This window comes from Protopterus annectens, chromosome 8.part0 (genome assembly GCF_019279795.1).
Source record: "Protopterus annectens isolate FY-2018-M chromosome 8.part0, PAN1.0, whole genome shotgun sequence".
In the NCBI taxonomy this organism is placed as follows: Eukaryota; Metazoa; Chordata; order Ceratodontiformes; family Protopteridae; genus Protopterus; species Protopterus annectens.
The window spans coordinates 1,023,737,427-1,023,757,394 of record NC_056741.1 but is presented as its reverse complement, the minus strand read 5'-3'; the positions used below and the strand labels follow the sequence as shown (position 1 = coordinate 1,023,757,394).

The 19,968-nt window shown below is 37.2% G+C and overlaps 1 protein-coding gene across 1 annotated transcript in view; it reads right to left on the bottom strand.

Moving 5' to 3' along the window:
- The window catches only part of LOC122809201 (beta-1,4-galactosyltransferase 3-like), a 415,178-nt gene that overhangs the window by 284,653 nt on the left and 110,557 nt on the right, over positions 1-19,968 (bottom strand). The window contains exon 2 of the mRNA XM_044080511.1: positions 3,216-3,838. Within this exon, the coding sequence (XP_043936446.1) occupies positions 3,216-3,435 (220 nt within the window). The 5' untranslated portion in view covers positions 3,436-3,838. The remainder of the gene's footprint in view (positions 1-3,215; positions 3,839-19,968) is intronic.

Here is a 19,968-nt window from a genome sequence, read left to right as displayed (position 1 = left end):
AATTAAACAACAAATAAAACAGTGGCCTTTCATTAAGATTGAGCAAAGAACGATTTTCAAGAACTCCTATTCAGCTATTCAGCTTACTGCTACAGCAATGTAACTTGGGCTCCATTAAAATATTTCTTGAGAAAGTGGGCAACTACATCAATCAAGCATTCTTACCCATTTTATTGTAATTATCTCCCTTATGGAAAAGGAAAGCCAAATACAGGCACAGACCTTCATTAACAGTTAGGGTCTATATTATATCAGTGAATGCTTAAATAGTGAATGCTGTATAATCAACCCTAATATGTCGAAACATCAACACAAAATAAAGTGGGGGGGCTTCACCTCCCCCACACCACCAGATGTGGGAGGGCTGTGCCCCCCACACCCCCCCTACTTAAATATACCAACTCCAAGATCGCACCACAGTGGAGGAAATGGCAAAGTCCCAAAAATGCCCCAGTGATTTTTTTTTTTTACCTGGGAAAGAAATCGCTGTTCCATGCTTTTAGGATTTCACCATTTCGACTAAACGGGGTCGATTAAACAGCGTTCACTATTTTAAGCATTTGCTTATTTAATAGGAATCCAACAGTTTGCACAAAAGAAAGGTGACACAAAAGGTCAATGCATAGAAACAATAAAAAACACATAGTGTTAACACTTCAACAAAACAAATTTGTACAAATCCAAGAAAAAAACATGACGTGAAAACATAAGAAAACTTGCTTTAACTCTCTACAATCTACCTGCATTGCAAATTCTAACCAGTTATGGAAATGTATTAATAACCTGATGCCATAAAAAAAAATCTCAGCCATCCCACTATTATATGACTCATTCAAAATGAATTTACATTTTATATAAACAACATCAATAACTATCAAGAACAATCCTCCTATACTAAAACATACCTGCTATACAAAAAGATGTTTTATTCAACTTGCACACAGTCTCAGTAGACCAAATTTTAGAAATTGCTACAAAAACAGAATCTATTACCATAGCACCAGCCAACTTACTCAAGCAAAATATGCACATCGCTATAGAAGCAGTTAATTACTCCATCACAATACTAGTGAACAGATTAATAAAGAAAAACTACTACTTGCAGTATGCAAACTATTACCTGCAATATGTAAAAATCATATAAAATTCTCCCCATAGGGCAAGGCCTAAATAGAATTTTGAAGATATAGCTCCACTGCTATCTTATCATCCCATTCTAATGTTTTAGAGAAATAGCATCAAGAAGAACTCCTTTGCTATGTAATAAAATGTAAGTCAACATGGCTTCCATCTAGGACACCATACAGAAACTGTAGCAATTTCCTAAACATAGTAAATCAATAATGAAACCAAGATGGACTAGCTGTTGCTCTATTTTTGTATTTGTCAAATTCTTTTGACACTGTCTCACAACAATTATTCCCAAGAAAACAGGCAATTTATATTTAAATAAAAATACAATAAACTGTTTTTAACATCTGCCACGGTGATGGACTCCAGTGTGTATAATGGGAAAATATCTACTCCACCCATTAAACAATCTCTTTCAATGTTCCACAAGAATTCTTTATCATTTAACATATTTATCAGCCATATGTACAAAATACTAAAAACTGCCTCAGTAGTATAACATACAGATGACAATTTTATATCTCGGACAACACCTTAAATCAACTTCAATTACTCAAGAGTCACAGTACAACACTGAAAATGGGTTACAAAATCTCACCTTCCATGAAATGCCAAAATAAACAAAAACTAAGTTATTTCTTCTTTTAATCCTATAATCTGCACAAAACTAGTACAGATTTCAAAATCACATCTCAACAAAGTATTAAAATAGAATGAGCATCCCACACTATGCTATCAGGGGACATTATAGATCATAACCTGAAGAAGAACCATAGCTATAGGTTACCTGGTGTCCTACTCAAGCAAAAGTCAATAAAAAGCAAAAAAAGGAAAGATCCTCCAAAACAGAAAACAAACAAACAAAAAAGTCTTCCAAACAAGTTCTGAAGTGAAGTTGCTACAGTTAAGCTACTATACACATTCCTTTCAATAGTCACACAGTCAGCTGCTAATGTGAACCTTTCTTGCACCTGACGGGCAGCTTTATAGCACTGTCAATTGCACCCCCTGCAAGTTTGCAGGCTACCCCCTTTGTCCTGCCATTATTCCAGCACTGACTTGAAGTTTGACCAACAACTTGACTATGTCATATCCAAAAAGAATAAGAAGAATCTTTGAATTCTATAGGAGTAAAAAAACATGAAGCAATGATAGCAACAGGCAGAGTACTAGTGCTTCTCTGCCTCTTATACGTTTCTCCGGTATTAGCATACACAAATATCACTCACAGAAATGAGAACAGACCTACAACAAAACAGATACATTTCCAGCAAATCACACAGGGATAATTATTGTCTAAGTACTATAAAACACTAAATGCCCTAAAGTGCTATCAACCCAAAATAATACACAACATCCTAAATAAGCCAAACAATTGCTCTGCAGTCAGAAACCTTGTTTCAATGTACAATCTAACAAGGCTTTTGGAATTCTTTTATGTAAACCATGTTCAGTTAAATCAAATAATAATCACATGTATTCATTGTTCTCATTAGCAGTAACTAACCAGTGGAACTCATCCTCATGCAATATTCACTCAAAATCTAACATAATCAATGTTCAAGATAATTAAAAATGTAATAGCTTCATGGAACTGCTTGTGTACTAAACTACTCTGCCTTCTATTAGAGAAAAACTAATACTGACCCAGTTCTAAGCTATTTTTTCTTTCTCTTTTCCGCTGAAAGCACTTCCGTACAATAGCCAAACCTCCCAACAATCTACTACAATGTACCTCTAGCCCAATCACTTTGATATTGCACCAAAATATCTGTAATTACATAATTCTTTTACATTTTTATGTAATACATTGTATACGCATTAAAAAACGTGAAATAGAAAATTTACTGCAATTTATGCTTCTACATTATTTGCATGCAAATTACTATTAACCTTAACTTTGCAATCACCTGTTTTACTTAAATGAGCAGCCTTTCTTCCTTGGTCTCTGAATCAAGAGGAAATAAACAAATAAACAAAGAAAAGAAAAACTGAACATTTAAATAAACAAAAAAATAAACAGTCAAATGTTTGTGATTAGATTAATTTATTTAAATGATACAGAAAAATTGTTACAGGTTTACCTGTTAACTGTGAAGTCCTAGGACAATCTGGGAGTTTCTGCTTGTAATGACTCACAGCTCTTATAGCTTTATTTATCTTTGTAGCGATGGCTATACTTTTCCAAAATGTGTTCTCGTAATGTGCAGTTTCATGGTCATAGGACACCTGATACAAGAGTACCAGCACTAACAGCTGAACACAGATAAGTAGCACCAATGTCCGCTCAGTCATTAAGGCCATTCTCTGTTTTCAGAGGATACAAAACTGCATTAAAATGAGAAAGGCCTCAAAATATACATGCACTGTCATTTGGTTTCTGCAAGGAATATTTTTGGACTAAATGGTCCCACATCAGAGACCAACGCTGTTTCAACTGCACTACAAATAATGACAAAAGCAAACATGGAGATGACATGTGAGGTCTTTAAGAATGCATCGGCTATCTCAGTGTGTTACTCCTCATTCGTGAATCTGGTCATTCAGGTAATTGCCTTCCTGTATAGATTGCTAACATACAGAGTGTTTTCCTTGAATCCTTTTTGGTCGCAGGTAAATCTATATAGATGGTGCAGTAATCATCTCTGTGTAGCTATTTTGACATTTAAAACACTCGTGCAGTAAAGAAAATATCATTGGATGTTACCTAGAAGAAACAAAAAAAGAAAACATAGATTTTAAAGCTTTGCAAAAAAAAGAAAAAAAAGTGTCTCTTGATTACTAGTTACAATGTTTTTGTTGTTATCGACTTACAGTCAGTTGTTCTAAAAAAGCATTATAGGTCAGCTGTTTAGCACTGCTCATATCTGTTGCTGTGTCCATTGGAATGTATAAGTAACATCATGAATATTTCATTTCATTAGGGTGCATTTCTGAATTTGATTGTGATCTTTGTTATAATAATTCTTAATATAACTGCAATTAAATTGCAGATGGCATGCCAACCCTTTCTAAATGCTGAACAGTAACACTTGTTTTTCCTGTGCTACCTATGGTACACTTTCATTCCATTAAAATACTCTTATTTTGTAAGTGATTTAATTTTTTGCATCTTTCTTATCATGAAAAAACAAGTCAGATTTTACATACAGTATAATAGTAGATATATTAATCACAGAAATAAAAACCTATGGAATAATAACTGCTGAACAATGCAGTAGATTCCCGGAATAATCAATGTATTCAAAATACCTTTCTATACCTGAGATTAAGTTCTACATTGGTAAACAATTATTTTCCAGCAATCAGTGCTGTTCTGTTCTTAGACAGAACTAGTATCCGTTAGATAGTTTTACATTTAATAATACAATAAAAAGGCTGAAGTACCAACTGGCATTTTTTATTATTCATGACAGGGGAGTTTGGCATAATGGTTAAGGTGTTTACGTTACAGAAATAAGGTGCAAGGTTTGATTCTCAAATAGGGCCTAATTAGCTAGACTTCAAATAGCCCACAAGGGAAGTAAGCCTAGTACTAACCTATGAACCAGTCCCCTCTGGGGAATGGAATCCTCAAAATTTTATTCACATAAAGACAAACACATGTTTTTGTACAGCCAAATGACAAATAACATGTCATCAATTACACTTCAAGGTCACAATGAATCTACAAACTATACAGTTAGCATTATAATTCAAAAAGAAATCTTAACCCATTGATCAAAAATTTTCACATCTGATAACCATGTAGGAAGTGTGTCTTAACTGAAATCTCTGACATACAGTCATAGCCTGTGTCTGTGCTACTTGTTTGCAGAGCAGCTCAGAAAACGATGAATTAGTATTAATAAAATGAGGAATTAGAGAATGCTTTTATATGCATGAAATTATCTGTACTGCAAACTTTCCAGCAGTAAGAGGATAAGGCTGGATTTCAGCACGGTGGTAGATTTGGTTTACTGAGCCAAATGAAGTTTTAAAGCCAAGGTCACATCCTTGCATGTGCAATTAAAGTGTGCGATCAGATATGCACTATATTCTACAACAAAGTTGTATGCATCCAGGATTCTTATTCTGTTTTACAGCCACTGAGCATCTGAATAGGATTCAAACTCCTGATACCCTGAATAGAATAACGTGAGTATGTAATAGTTTGTCATATGATTCACTGCAAATTGCTGCCTTATAAGAAACAAATTAATGGTTTTATGTTTTTGTATTTATGCATGTGTCAATCAGGCAGTCTGTAAATAAAGACATACAGACTGTCATAGGTTTATAGGTTCATAGATAGGTACTAGGCTATTGGCCCTAGGGCCTATATAAGCCTAGCTGAAAATGTACCCTGACTTTCCTGTGCCGCTGTCAAGCAGAGCCACAGAAGTGATCCCTGGGGTGAATTTTCTATTTCCCATCCAATCATCAAGATTTTTCTTGAAGAGTACTAATGAGCAGCTCTGTTTGACATAGATAGGTAGTCTGTTCCAGAGTATGGGAAGTCTCTGGTACAGGAATCTATCCCTCCAGCATGTTCTGTTTATCGTGGTGACAAGGTTTAGGTCCCTAGAGCATGTAGCTCAGAGGGATTGGGATTTCTTTAAGTGGAGCATGTCCAATCTGGTTTTGACATAGCTTTGTATGTTAGGCAGAAATCGCCTCTGAGTAGGCAATATGCGACGGAGTAAAGCTGGAGTTTTTTGAGATGGTTTGTGTAGAGCATCTGTTTGATGCCAGTAATCCTCTTTGTGAGGTATTTCTGTGGCCTTTCCAGTTGTTGTAGATGTCTTGTGAGTTGCATACCAAAAGGGACATTGTCGTCCATAATGGGTCTAATGAGTGATGAGTAGAGGGGAACAATGACCTCTTTTTTTCTGGATGAGAAACCTTTTGTGATGAGGTGAGCCATGTAGAAGGATTTCCTGACCACTGTGGCAATGTGATTATCAAAGGTGAGACTACTGTCCACCTGTGTCCCAAGGTCTCTTATCACATTTTCGGCATTGTAGACTACCAGCTATATGGTAGTTTATGGGTACAGAGTTTTTACCAAAGCGGATGACAATACACTTTTTGGCATTGAGCTTCAGGCCATGACTTTGACACCAGGCATCTGTCTCATTGAGGCCCTTTTGTAGTATGTCCACATTGTTAGGAGTTTTGATTATGGCTCCTAGTTTGCAATCATCTGCAAACTTTGGAAGCCAAAGATCTTCTGTGTTAGCCTGTACTTCAGAGAAGTAGATACCAAACAGGAGGGGACCCAGGACTGAACCCTCTGGTACTCCACTTGTCACTGGTCTGAAGTCGGATTTGAAGTCTGCTACTTTCACAGTGTGAGTTCTATCCGTGAGCAAGTAGGCAACCCATCTTGTGACATAGGGGTTTATACCTAGTTTAGTGAGCTTATCTATAATTCCAGAGTGGGGGATGGTGTTGAAAGGCTTGGTGAGATCTAGATAAGCTGTGTGAACCACCTTACCCTCATCTATGGCTTTGGTGATTGCTTCAAAGAAGTCAGTCAGGTTTAGGAGACATGATCTGCCTTTTAAGAATCCAAACTGGGTAGGGTCCAGAGTTTGGAAATTATCAATGTCTTTGTTTATGAGTTATATGATGATATGTTCCATGGCCTTGCAGAAGAGTCTCATCAGGCTAATGGAGCGGTAGTTCCTGGGGTCCATCATGGCTCCCCCTTTGTGGAGTGGAATAACCGTCGCAGTGTGCCATTCAGTGGCCACAAAGCCTGAGGTGAGGCTATGATTGAACATGGTACTTAGGTAGGGTGCCAGTTCATTCTGTAGTTCGTGTAGAATGCAGCCTGTGATATTGTCAGGTCCCCTGGACATTGTGTTCTTGGCTTTGGAGAGTGTGTTTTTTACCTGTGCAGCCATGATTACAGGAACTTTGCATTCTTCCGGAATAGAGATGGGCCATCTAGGGGGTGAGAGGGGGTAAAGTTAGCACTGAACCTATCGGCCAGGATGTTGGCAATATCAGTTGGTTCTGTATATTTAGTGCCATTGTGCTGTAACTCAGAGCAAATCTGATTGTTGATATTGAGATTCTTGACATAGCTATAGAATGCTTTCTGGTTGTCTTTAGAGTCAGTGGCAATTTTGTTTTCATAACTAGCTTTGGAGGATTTTATGAGGGATCTCAGCTTCTTACTGAGGTTGACCTGGGGAGTTCCTCCAGTCATGGGATTTTACTCTTTTTTTGCAACAGTTTCTTTCTTCTGTTGTAGATTTTGTTTATGGCAGAGGACCACCAGATCGGCTTCCTTTTTTGGAGGATAACTTGGTTCTGTTAGGGATAGCATGATCCATGCACTCGTGTAAGTGCTTATAAAGTGCATTTGTGTAGGATTCAGCAGTCGTACCTCTATTGTCCGTCTGCATGGGTGTCATGAAGTTTGCCACTTCTGTCTTAAGAAGTGTGAAGTTGGCTTTGGAAAAGTTTTTTACTGTGGTTTTCCTAATTGGGGGTGGGGGCAGGATGTGCATGTCTAGAGTGATTAGCTTGTGGTCGGATCTGTCCAACGAGGAATTGACCTCTGGTGTGGAACATCGGTTGCCCATGTTGGCAATGACCAGGTCTAGGATATTGCTGCCCCTGGTGGGGGTGTGAATAAGTTGATCCAAGGCATTGGAATTTATGAATTCCAAAAAACTTTGAGCAAAAGAGTTGGTACATGAGTAGTTTTCCCAGTTAATGGTGGGGTAGTTGAAATCGCCCATTATTAGGGTGTTGGGTTGTACCCTAATACTTTCCAGTGTATCAAGAAATGAGGAGTGGAAATCCTGGGGCATGGTGGGGGGTCTGTAGCAAGCTACAATTTGGATTGCGGTCTTGCCCAGAGTTATTTGCACTTCAATAATCTCAGATGCATTATGCTGTGCAACTAGCCTGGAAGTGTGGATATCCTTAATGAATATGGACACGCCTCCACCATTAGTGCTCCGTTCCAGGTTAGTTGGCCGAAAGGTGTGGTATGAATTATAGCCTGGTAATGCAGGGGTGCTCTCTGGAGCTTTGAACCAGGTCTCTGTCACTGCACAGATGTCAATGTTCTCCATTTTAAGGAGGGCCTCGAGTGAGTGCATTTTGAGGTTTAGACTTCTAGCATTGAGTAGCATTACCCTCAGATTTTGCTTGCTTGTACCTGTTACAGTGGTGAATTTGTCATTTGAACCTTGCCTAAAAAAGGCACTATAGGGGTGGCAAGAACCTTAGCCAATATCCGGAATCCCAAGGGCGACAGGTGCAGGCCATCTCTGGCAAAGCATCGAGGTCTGTCAATCATGTCATCCCAGGCAAATACTGGATCCCCTTAGAATGACACCAGAAGCTTAGCCAATTGTTCAAGTCAATCATTTTGTCCTTGTACTATGGTATCATTCTGGGTAATGGCAGGATGCTACTCAGGACTAGGGTCATACCTGGCTGGGCTACAAGATCAGAGAGCTCCCCCATGTCTCTTTACATGTAGTCCAGGGAGGTACGTCTCAGGTCATTCACACCAACATGGACAATGACAGTGTCATAGTTGTACTTGTTGTGGAGTGACCTGAGTGCATGTGTTATGTGGTGGATCCTGGCACCTGACAGGCAGCTGACAGTAACTTTCTCCTTGTTTAGCCTGGTGAGTGGAACATCAGTGTGCCTGACTATAGAGTCAACTATGACTAGAGTGTTGGATACGTTGTTATGCCTTATGGGCATGGTTGAGTGACACACTTGAGTTTGTGGACTATGTGTCATTTGGGTTGTATTGGGGGGGTGGAGTTTGCTTGCGTTTCTGATTTGGAGGTCCCCGATGCTTGGGCAGGTTTTTATTGAGAGCCTCCACGAATGTAGGTGCGTGTTTTGTGTTTCTATGTGTGTGTTTTGGTGGTGTAGGTTTTGAGGGACTATGTGATGAGTGTGGTGTGGTGCAAGTGTTTACCTTCTCCTCTTGACTGTTTAGTCCTGTCTTGGGTGAAGAGAGCTTTGCTTAAAGTTTGGCTATATGAGTGCATCTCTCACAGGTTGTAGTGTTGGGTGGTAGGAAGAGAGGGTTGTCTGTGTACATAAGACAATTGCTGCATTGCCCCAAGATGCCCAGATTCATCAGGTAGACAGGAGAAATCACCGGGCGTTGACCCTTAGACATGCCTGGATAGGTGCTTATTTATTAAGTACTAAAAACTGCTTTCCTCTAGACAAGTGAATAAAGTTGAGTGCTGTAGTAATTTGCAGCTTATTTAGTGCTTACAATGAGTTCTGAACAAGTGCTGAGTTCAAATAAACAGATTTGAGTGCTGAAACTAGAAAACTGGCTAGCTGTAAGAAACAAAATTAAGCTAGAAGGCTTCCTTCCAACACAGAAAGGCTTGGGGGCTCAGAGGCCTACAAACAGTCTAGACCACTTACAAGAAAGGCAGGAAGCAAGCTTAAAATTTTTTTTTCTTTCCCAGATGCTCTCTTTGTACACAGTAGGAGTGCCTGAAATCAGAATATGATCTCACTGCACTCAGTTGAGTGAGCAAATGAGATGGGCCCAGAAGGAGTATCCAAACACAAATTTACAAGAGGGGCGGGCAGTTTCAAAGCCACCAAGATTAACACCAAAATGAAAATAGGGAGGGTGGGTGGGGAACTAACTGAAAAAACAGAGTCAAAAATTCCAGTTCAGTTAATTTTCAATGCAACACAAATAAATCAATTAAAATGCTGTATTATTTGAAAAAAAGTGCAGATAAAAGGTGCATAAATTCTCTTACACATCCAGTTGAATACAGCTAGATCTTAGCCAGCCAAAGCTGAGGTTTTAAGCAGAAAATATTCCAAAATGTACCACTTAATTAAGCAGCGACAGGATATCAATGAATGAGACTACGCCCGCCTGCAATTACTAACAGGCAATAAAAATCTAGCAAGCACTAACTGAAAAAACAGAGTCAAAACGTCCAGTTCAGTTAATATTCAATGCAACACAAATAAATCAATTAAAATGCTGTATTATTTGAAAAAAGTGCAGATAAAAGGTACTTAAACTCTCTTATATGTCCAGTTGAATACAGCTAGATCTCAGCCAGTCAAAGCTGAGGTTTTAAGCAGAAAATATTCCAAAATGTACCACTTAAATAGGCAGACAGGATATCAATGAATGAAACTACCCCCGCCTGCAATTACTAACAGGCAATAAAAATCTAGCAAGCACTAACTGAAAAAACAGAGTCAAAACTTCCAGTTCAGTTAATATTCAATGCAACACAGATAAATCAATTAAAATGCTGTATTATTTGAAAAAAGTGCAGATAAAAGTTACTTAAATTCTCTCATACATCCAGCTGAATACAGCTAGATCTTAGCCGGCCAAAGCTGAGGTTTTAAGCAGAAAATATTCCAAAATGTACCACTTAAATAGGCAGACAGGATATCAATGAATGAAACTACCCCCGCCTGCAATTACTAACAGGCAATAAAAATCTGGCAAGTACTAACAGAGTTAAAACTTTCAGTTCAGTTAATATTCAATGCAACAAAATAAATCAATTAAAATGCTGTATTATTTGAAAAATGTGCAGATAAAAGGTACTTAAATTCTGTTATACATCCAGCTGAATACAGCTAGATCTTAGCCGGCCAAAGCTGAGGTATTGTCAATCAGACAATCTATAAATAAAGACACACAAATTGAGTAACAGCACAAGTTTTCACTAACTTGGCAATAATGAAGACGCAGATAAATCAGCAAAACTTTGCAATGGAAAATGTTGATATTTATTAAATTTTGAAGTTAGCAAATTCTATATGGTAAATTACTAGTTTTTTACTTAGACTATACTTGTATTTAGGACTGTTTTGTGGTGTATGAATGTTTTTTCTGATGCAATTTTCTGATGCTTCTCTTTGATGCTTCATTCTGATGCTTGTTTCTCTTTAAACTTTAAATACTAGACTTTTTGTGAGATTGAATTGCTAGTAATGTATTGTTTAATTGTTTAATTGTATAATGAGTAATTTGGTTTTTATTATAAAAAGATGTAAGAAACTAGAATGGTTATTCCTTTGAAGGCTATTCGTAGCCGAGGTACCAGAATAAACTGTTCCAGCTGCTCAGCTCCTGTGTTTGGTGGTTTTCTTCGTTTTTGTTCTATTTGGTTTTTCCACTAACATAGCAGTGTTCCACTCAGAAACATAATAAGGAGTGCTAATGCAATTGTTCTCACTGTGGTTATACCATGTTCTCTGGCTATACCATGTTCTCACTGTGGCTATACCATGTTCTCACTGTGATATACCATGTTCTCACTGTGGCTATACCATATTCTCACTGTGATATACCATGTCTTTGAATCACAGTTTCTCTAAATCACATTAGTTCACCAACATGGTTTAGGCAACTAGCACAGGAAGACAGAAATTCTTTTGAATCCCAGGGAATGTATATTTTACAGGGTTTCCCCCCAGAGGACATTCTTTTGTCATTATTTATAGAATGTCTTACCTCCATACTTAAGAAATCAAACAAAACTGACCAATAGTCTCCAGCCAAGGCTGGATTACAGAACCACTGTCCATTTTTCTTGAAAAATCTTTATGACCAACTTCTTAATGACATACCTACTGTGCTTAGAGATACCATAGTTTTTCTATATGATTTATATGCATGGCAAAATGAATGCAATGATTTATCTGAAACTGCTTTTTGTTACTCTGGATATCAACTCATTATTCATAGTAATTCCCAATGACATTGGAGTTGAGAGTGTTATGAGGTCTCTAACAAGGCTGAGTGGTATGAGCAACAATAGGGTAATGTTGATTTGCTCTTTATTGGAGTTGATACTAGAAAATAATGTTTTTATATTTCAGGATGATTTTTACCTGCAAAAAGTTGGTGTTGTGCTGGGGACGGCATGCACTAACCCTTATGCAAATGCCATCCTTGCTCAGTGGGAGTTTGTGTTTGTACAGAATAATAATTTATATTTGGACAGCTTAGTTTTTTATAGACATTTTGTGGATGATATATTTATTTTATGGAAAGGTACAACAGAGAGTTTTAGAATATTTGCAAAGCATGATGTCCTATAAGTGTACTTACCCTTTTTCCTCTATTGATTTCCTAGACGTGACTATTAGTAAGGATGGACTAGGTTTTGAAAGTATGATGTTTAGGAAACAATGTAAAAGCAATAATATATTGCATAAATCGAGTATGCATCCAAGACATGTCCCGAGGAATATTGTCAAGGGACAGTTGTTGAGATAAATGTGTCTACATAGTAATGATTTATTAGTGAGACAAGCTGTTCCTGCAGGTGAAAAACGGCTAGTCTCTAGAGGCTATTCTATGTATGATGTCAAGAGGATGAGTGAATTTGTGTTGGCACATAGAGATACTGTTGCTAAACATTATGTTGGTGTACATGATGTCAATTCAGATGCTGGTACTGCTAGACAATGTCAGGATGACCTATGATTAGTTTTTACTTATTCTAGTGTTACAACAGACATCTATAATATTACTAAGAAATATTGGCCAGTGTTGCTAGCCAATGAAGAGATTAGCCAGATAGTTGGCCCTAGACCGAAGTTTGCATTTAGGAGTAACAGATCTCTTAAGCACCAGCTGTGCTATAAGAATTGTAAAACACGTAGTAATGTTGCTATTTCAGAACATATAGGTACTTTTCCATGTAGAGGCTGTTTAGCTTGTACATATGTATGGACTACCAGTTATATTGCTTGTCCGGTCACCAAACGTCATATTGATTTTCATTTTTATGCAGACTGTAAAACTGAACATGTGCTTTATTATGCTGCATGCTCTCTCTGTCAAGCTTACTACATTGGTAAAACAAATCGTAGTTTTAAGGAGAGGATACTTGAACATGTTAATTATATCAGGAAACTGGGTGAATGCAGTGCATTAGCAAAACATGTTATCGAAAAAGGTTCCAAACATAAGTTTAAGTTTACAGTCTTAGATGTTATAACTATTAATGCAAGAGGGTGCACTTTAAATCTAGAACAGAGTGTGCAGAGTTACGCTGGATAATTCGGTTTAAAGCTGACACGTTTCCTGGTTTAAGTGGCAAAGTGTCTTTGAAGCCCATTTTAAGAACTAGGAAGCTGCCCCATTAGTTTTAATGTTTTATAGGCTGTATTTTTATTGAATGTTTTTATGTTTTGTGAGCCGAAAGGTTTTACGCTTTTATTACAGAATCGTTGGGGTATTGTAGGTTTAAGAGGGTGTGCTGTTTTATGTGAATGCTGAATAGTTATTGCTTTCTGACATCAGTGATTGTTTAAATAGTCTTCTGACATTTTTTATCAATGGTCTGATGAAGCTACAGTTGTAGTGAAAGTGCTTACCTCATCACATTTTATTTTTTTGCATCCCTTCATGTGGTGGTTGGATTGTTGGACTGCCCATAAACAAAACTGTAACCATGTGCTCTCCCAAAACTAATACAAACAATGCTGGAATAATCAAAAGAACAGAATCCAAATAAGGAATTTAAAATGTTTTAATCTCCAAGAGTTAAAACCTTATATATAACACCACAAATACAAAGACAGCATTTACATCCAAACCACAAGACTTCATTAGAACAAAGTTTAATTACCCAACATATTGCTTGTATAGTAACATTAACTGGCTCAATAACTAAACATATTTAAATGATTCCAAAGCAAAAGACCAAAGATGCACACACAACTGAATGTATAAAACAGACTTTAATAAAAGATAAGATGATCTGAAGAAACACCATTTTCAGTGCAAAAGTGCTTATCTTTTATTAAAGACTCTCATTTATATGTTCAGTTGTGTGTGTGTCCTGCTTGGGAATTTTACAGTGTGTTTTTGGCACAGGATGCTTTATTCCTCCACTGGCTTATTGTTTTGCTAAGATATTTAAATGATTAGTTCATGCCATATTTAAAAACTCAATTAAAACAATCACTGCACCAAAAAGAGCAAATGTCTTTTTTTAAAGGGACATTCACATTGATCTATAGCTCCCTTGTCTAAGAAGGGATGTAAATTTACAAACATTGTTAAAAATGCATAATCTATGCCAATGGCTCTAATTATTAGTTGCTACTAATTATTTCTAAATAAATACTAATTAAAAGTATTAACTAGTTAAAATAATTGTTATTTGTTCATAAAGGGACTATGTGGAGCTCCTCCAAAAATATAAATGATGAAGTTAATAAAAATAATATTAAATTCATAAAAATTGTATAAATCTATTAAAAACAAATTCTGAAATGGTAAAGAATATAAAGAACTCATAAAATTATTATTATTAATATTATTCTTAATAATGGTTGTTATTAAAATTACCTCCAGCAGACTTATATTACAGTTTCACTGCCCTTAACTTTAAAAAAGGGGCAATGGACATATTTTTTCATTAATACCTGAAGGGATGGTTGCATTCAATCTCAACTGTCAATATAATTCTCTATATTCTAGTCTAATTTCCCAACATCCACCACTAGAGTCCATATTTGTATATCCCCAGAAACATCCACAACATTTTCTCATCAGGATCATTAGTAATTAGAACCAAAGCACAGATTCACCTGTTCATGTGCTTGCATACATGCATGCACACAAACACACACACACGCGCACACACACACACACACACACACACACATACAAACATGCACACGCATATGCTTTCAAAATGCATAACTTAAATAGATAGTCATGAATCTGGCAGACACTATATAGTCTAAGGCAAGAAGAAAAATCTGCAACAAACCACGTTCGAGTTCAGGTACATCCGAAGAAATAGCACGAACAATAGGAATGTTCAAACGTTTAATAAAACAAGACAAAGCATTTGGGTTTCCCCTTCTTCGGTGCATATAAAGCCATTCTCAATGAACATATTTAAATAGTTAAGACTAAAAAAATGTGACACAACCAACCAATCAATTTCAGACAATGTAATCAAACATTTAAAATTAATTAATACTAATTAATGTAGCATCATTTGTTTCCTGTGCAACACTGGTTGCAAACTTACAGTATTGTTCAAACCAGGAAATACATCTGCATTTAATCTTAAAATCCATGCTAATTCTATATTTTCTGTTTTCACCACCTCTACTGTTTTCTGTAGTATCTTAATAACCCTAAACTTAAAGCAATGATTTACACCTTTCTCTAATTCATGCTTAGCCAAGGCATTATTTTCTATACTTCTGTTTATCTCTGATTTATGTTCTATAATACGGTCTTTCAACCTTCTATTCATTTTTCCAGTGCAGAAACATTAACATTGAGTGCATGTGGCTAAATATATTATTTGGGTGGTGTTGTAACAGGCATAGGAGTCAAATGTATATTTTATTTTGCTTACAGGATGAACAACATTTATATCACTTAAAATATCCATACAACAGCTACAACTTAGGCAAGGGTATGTACCCTTCCTTAAATTAATTTGATTTCTACCCTCATATAAATCTTTGTAACATAACCTTCTTTTAAGATTCTTTTTGTTCCTATATGCAAACATAGGTTGTTCACTAATTATTTGTTTTATCTCTGGCATAGTTAACAGAATATTCACATTTTTCTTAATTATTCTTTCTACATCTCAAGTTCTATTATTAAAAGTCAACGCATATCTTAACTTGTTCTCTTGTCTTCCTATTATAGTTGAGGTTGATACATTCCCTCCCTTAGAACAAAAAAACAGAGCCATATTAACATGCCTATTAACTAAAACTTCATTCATAATTTCATAAACCATACCTGTCTCATATCCCCAATCAATAAATTCCATTGCTATTTCTCCCATCTGTTTTCATTTTTTACATCATCAGAGTTCAACCTACTTATTCTTATACTTTTTTAATTATTGTTCTATATTTAAAATATATAAACTTTTCTTATAGAATGGTTTGTTTTTGAGTAAATGATTTTTAATCTGAACTTGTAGTGATATAGTGGCAAGCAGTACTTTGGATTTCTGTCACTTATTAATGCCAAATGTTCACCCAAAGTTTTTTTTTTAACCTAACCATTGTAATGTCCCTCAAATGATCCTTCAATCTGTCACAAAAATGTCTTTTGGTTTCCCCAATATGAAATAATTCACTGGGTCATTTTAGAGAAACATAACTAAACTGTTCACTTTCAACAAACTTACTATTAGTGAATGGAAAATTTGAAACGAGATTAAAACAGCAGTTATAGGAACCACAAGGAGAGGTGCATGAATTACAAAAGTCACACAAGAGTGGTGCATGAATTACAAGCAGACACACAAGAGAGGTGCATGAATTACAAACAGTCACACAAGAGAGGTGCATGAATTACAAACAGTCACACAGGAGTGGTGTATGAATTACAGTCACACAGGAGTGGTACATGAATTACAGTCACACAGGAGTGGTACATTAATTACAAACAGTCACTCAGGAGTGGTACATGAATTACAAACAGTCACTCAGGGGTGGTGCATGAATTACAAACAGTCACACAGGAGAGGTGCATGAGTTAGAAAACAGTCACACAGGAGTGGTACATGAATTACAGTCACACAGGAGTGGTGCAGGAATTACAGTCACTCAGGAGTGGTACATGAATTACAGTCACTCAGGAGTGGTGCATGAATTACAAACAGTCACTCAGGAGTGGTATATCAATTACAAACAGTCACTCAGGAGTGGTGCATGATTTGCAAACAGTCACTCAGGAGTGGTGCATGAGTTACAAACAGTCACACAGGAGTGGTGCAAGAATTACAAACAGTCACACATGAGTGGTGCATGAGTTACAAACAGTCACACAGGAGTGGTACATGAATTACAGTCACACAGGAGTGGTACATGAATTACAAACAGTCACACAGGAGTGGTGCATGAGTTACAAACAGTCACACAGGAGTGGTGCAAGAATTGCAACAGTCACACAGGAGTGCTACATGAATTACAAACAGTCACACATGAGTGGTGCATGAGTTACAAACAATCACACAGGAGTGGTGCAAGAGGTACAAACAGTCACACATGAGTGGTGCATGAGTTACAAACAATCACACAGGAGTGGTGCAAGAGGTACAAACAGTCACACATGAGTGGTGCATGAGTTACAAACAATCACACAGGAGTGGTGCAAGAAGTACAAACAGTCACACATGAGTGATGCATGAGTTACAAACAGTCACACAGGAGTGGTACATGAATTACAGTCACACAGGAGTGGTACATGAATTACAAACAGTCACACAGGAGTGGTGCATGAGTTACAAACAGTCACACAGGAGTGGTGCAAGAATTGCAACAGTCACACAGGAGTGCTACATGAATTACAAACAGTCAGGAGTGGTGCATGAATTGCAAACAGTCACTCAGGAGTGGTGCATAAGTTACAAACAGTCACACAGGAGTGGTGCATGAATTACAAACAGTCACACAGGAGAGGTGCATGAGTTACAGTCACATAGGAGTGGTGCATGAGTTACAAACAGTCACACAGGAATGGTGCATGAGTTAGAAAACAGTCACACAGGAGTGGTGCAAAAATTACAAACAGTCACATAGGAGTGGAGCATGAATCATAAACTGTCATAGATGTTCTAATTCAAATTATGCATAAACTTATTATGACTAGCATGCCCCCTCCTATATGAAATTTTTGAAAGTGCCATGTCATTTCAGAAAAAGTGACATCCTGTAATTAAATAGGTCTTGCCTTTTTCACAATAGACTGGGCCAGATTCATTAACACCTACACTAGGTGTACACAATAAGTATTAAAGAATATCCCATCACATTTTTGTGCTTTCTAGTCACTCAGAAAGATTACACTTTAAGTGTACATGTAGAATACACTTTGTTGTAACCTTTATGAATCCCCTTCAGTATTTAAGTCTGCAAGAAAATCAATACAAAAACTTAAATTAGAAGGAAGACTGTGGGAGTTTTGCCTGTGTTGTTTATTCACTCAGAATGCTGTATGCTTAGTGTACACTTAGTGTAGGCATTAATGAATCCCAGAGACTATCTTGTCAGCGAGTACATTACATTAACAAAATAAATGTTTCTCTTATTATGTCTCAAATCATTAGGTCTTTTGAGGATTTTTTACAGTATCCAGCAGTACAACAGATCTATTTAAAAATTCAATTAGAGGCAATTTATGATAAGCTTGTTCAGTACATGAAAAACTATAACTACATTTACTAAACATAATAATTTATTGTATTCCAGTCTTGTGTCTTGCTACAATCCCTTCTGACTATAAGCATTTTACCATAAATTAAAGAAAACAATTAGATGAACTCATCCCTTCAAGGAAGCCAGAAACCTGCCTAGCTGCCTGTCCTGCTTTAGGGTTGATAACCTGCCCTACCTGAAGACCTTGAGTCATTGCATTAAATAGTACCTGCTGTCTCTTCCTAAAATCAAGGAAAAGAGGCTATCTTCTCCCTGAACTCATCCCTTCAAGGAAGCCAGAAAGTATGTTTGTTACTGTATATAAAAGATATTTTTTCTAAACTAAGTAGGCAGTAACTTTCTCTTCCCTGCCAGGATAGCCAGCAGCCTTACTCCTCTGTACTCCTCTGCCTTCATCCCTTCCCTCTTGTTGCTCCTGCACTTGACTTCACTTTTCCCACCCTTACTCCTAAACCCACTTTCCCCCCCCACAAGCTACTGTAGCAGTACAGTGTTTACCCACTAGAGGGCACCCTTTTCCTAGTACACCTAGCCTTCAGCTTCTAAATAGAATCTCTTAGGTAATTAGTTTTACCTTACTTGTTTCATTCTGTCCCACTTTCCCTTTTACATTTGCCATAATTCTCTTATCTACCCAACCTACTCAAACAATCATTACCTCTATTACCTCCTTCAGCTACCTCCTCCTAACTTACCTCTAGTAGTCAGCATTCCACTGATTGTTTTCCTCAGGTCTTCTTCCTTTACTTAGCTCTACCCCTCTCTTCTTCATTACCTCCTACCTATCTATATCTCATTTCCCGCCTTTTCCTCCCTATCACTACTCTTTCCCTTTCCTTACTTCACCTGCCTGACTAGAATATGTCTTATCCTCTTCCCGCCTCCATTGCCTGTTGCTGAATTACTTTCTATTGTTTAGTCTTGACTGATCTGTACTTCCTCCTGCCTATCTCCCTCCTTCTGTTCTACCTTACATCCTTCTGACCTATTAGATATACCTGGTCCTTGCCTTTTCTGGTCTGTACCTCCCCCTGCCTATCGCTCTCCTCCCCTCACTACCTCACATCCTTTCTGACCTATTAAATATACCCTGTCTTCCGAGGCGCCATCTTTAACTCCTTGACTAACTCTTGGCTGCTGTGCATCCTGGGCTCTAGCTACCTACCTATTGTAAGTATTTGCACTGTATCACTGCTGATTATTTAGTTGGATTTCACCTTTAAATATGAAGACAAGGTTATTATCTAACTGTTATTTTCTGTAAAATGTTACTGTGTCTGTGCTGGTGTAGTCATTGCCATAAATAGCTATTTGCTTATGTGCTTTTCTGTTGAACTGGTTTATATTAGCATAATTAAAGATTCCAGTGTTATGTTTTCTGGGTCTGATATTAATATACACAGATAGTGCTAGGTGTATCTAGCATTTTGGCTTTATTAGCCACTTTTACAGTACTCTACAGCCATATTTGCTCTATTACCTAACTTGAAAGTGTGGGTCTAACTTCTAGCCGTAAAGACTTTTAGATTATGCGTGGTATACGTGGAACTGAGGAACGCTGACCTGCCTACCTGTATGAAGTTCAGTAGCCACTTTCTAACATATTTTGCTTGCCGGTTTACAGAAAACGCCATG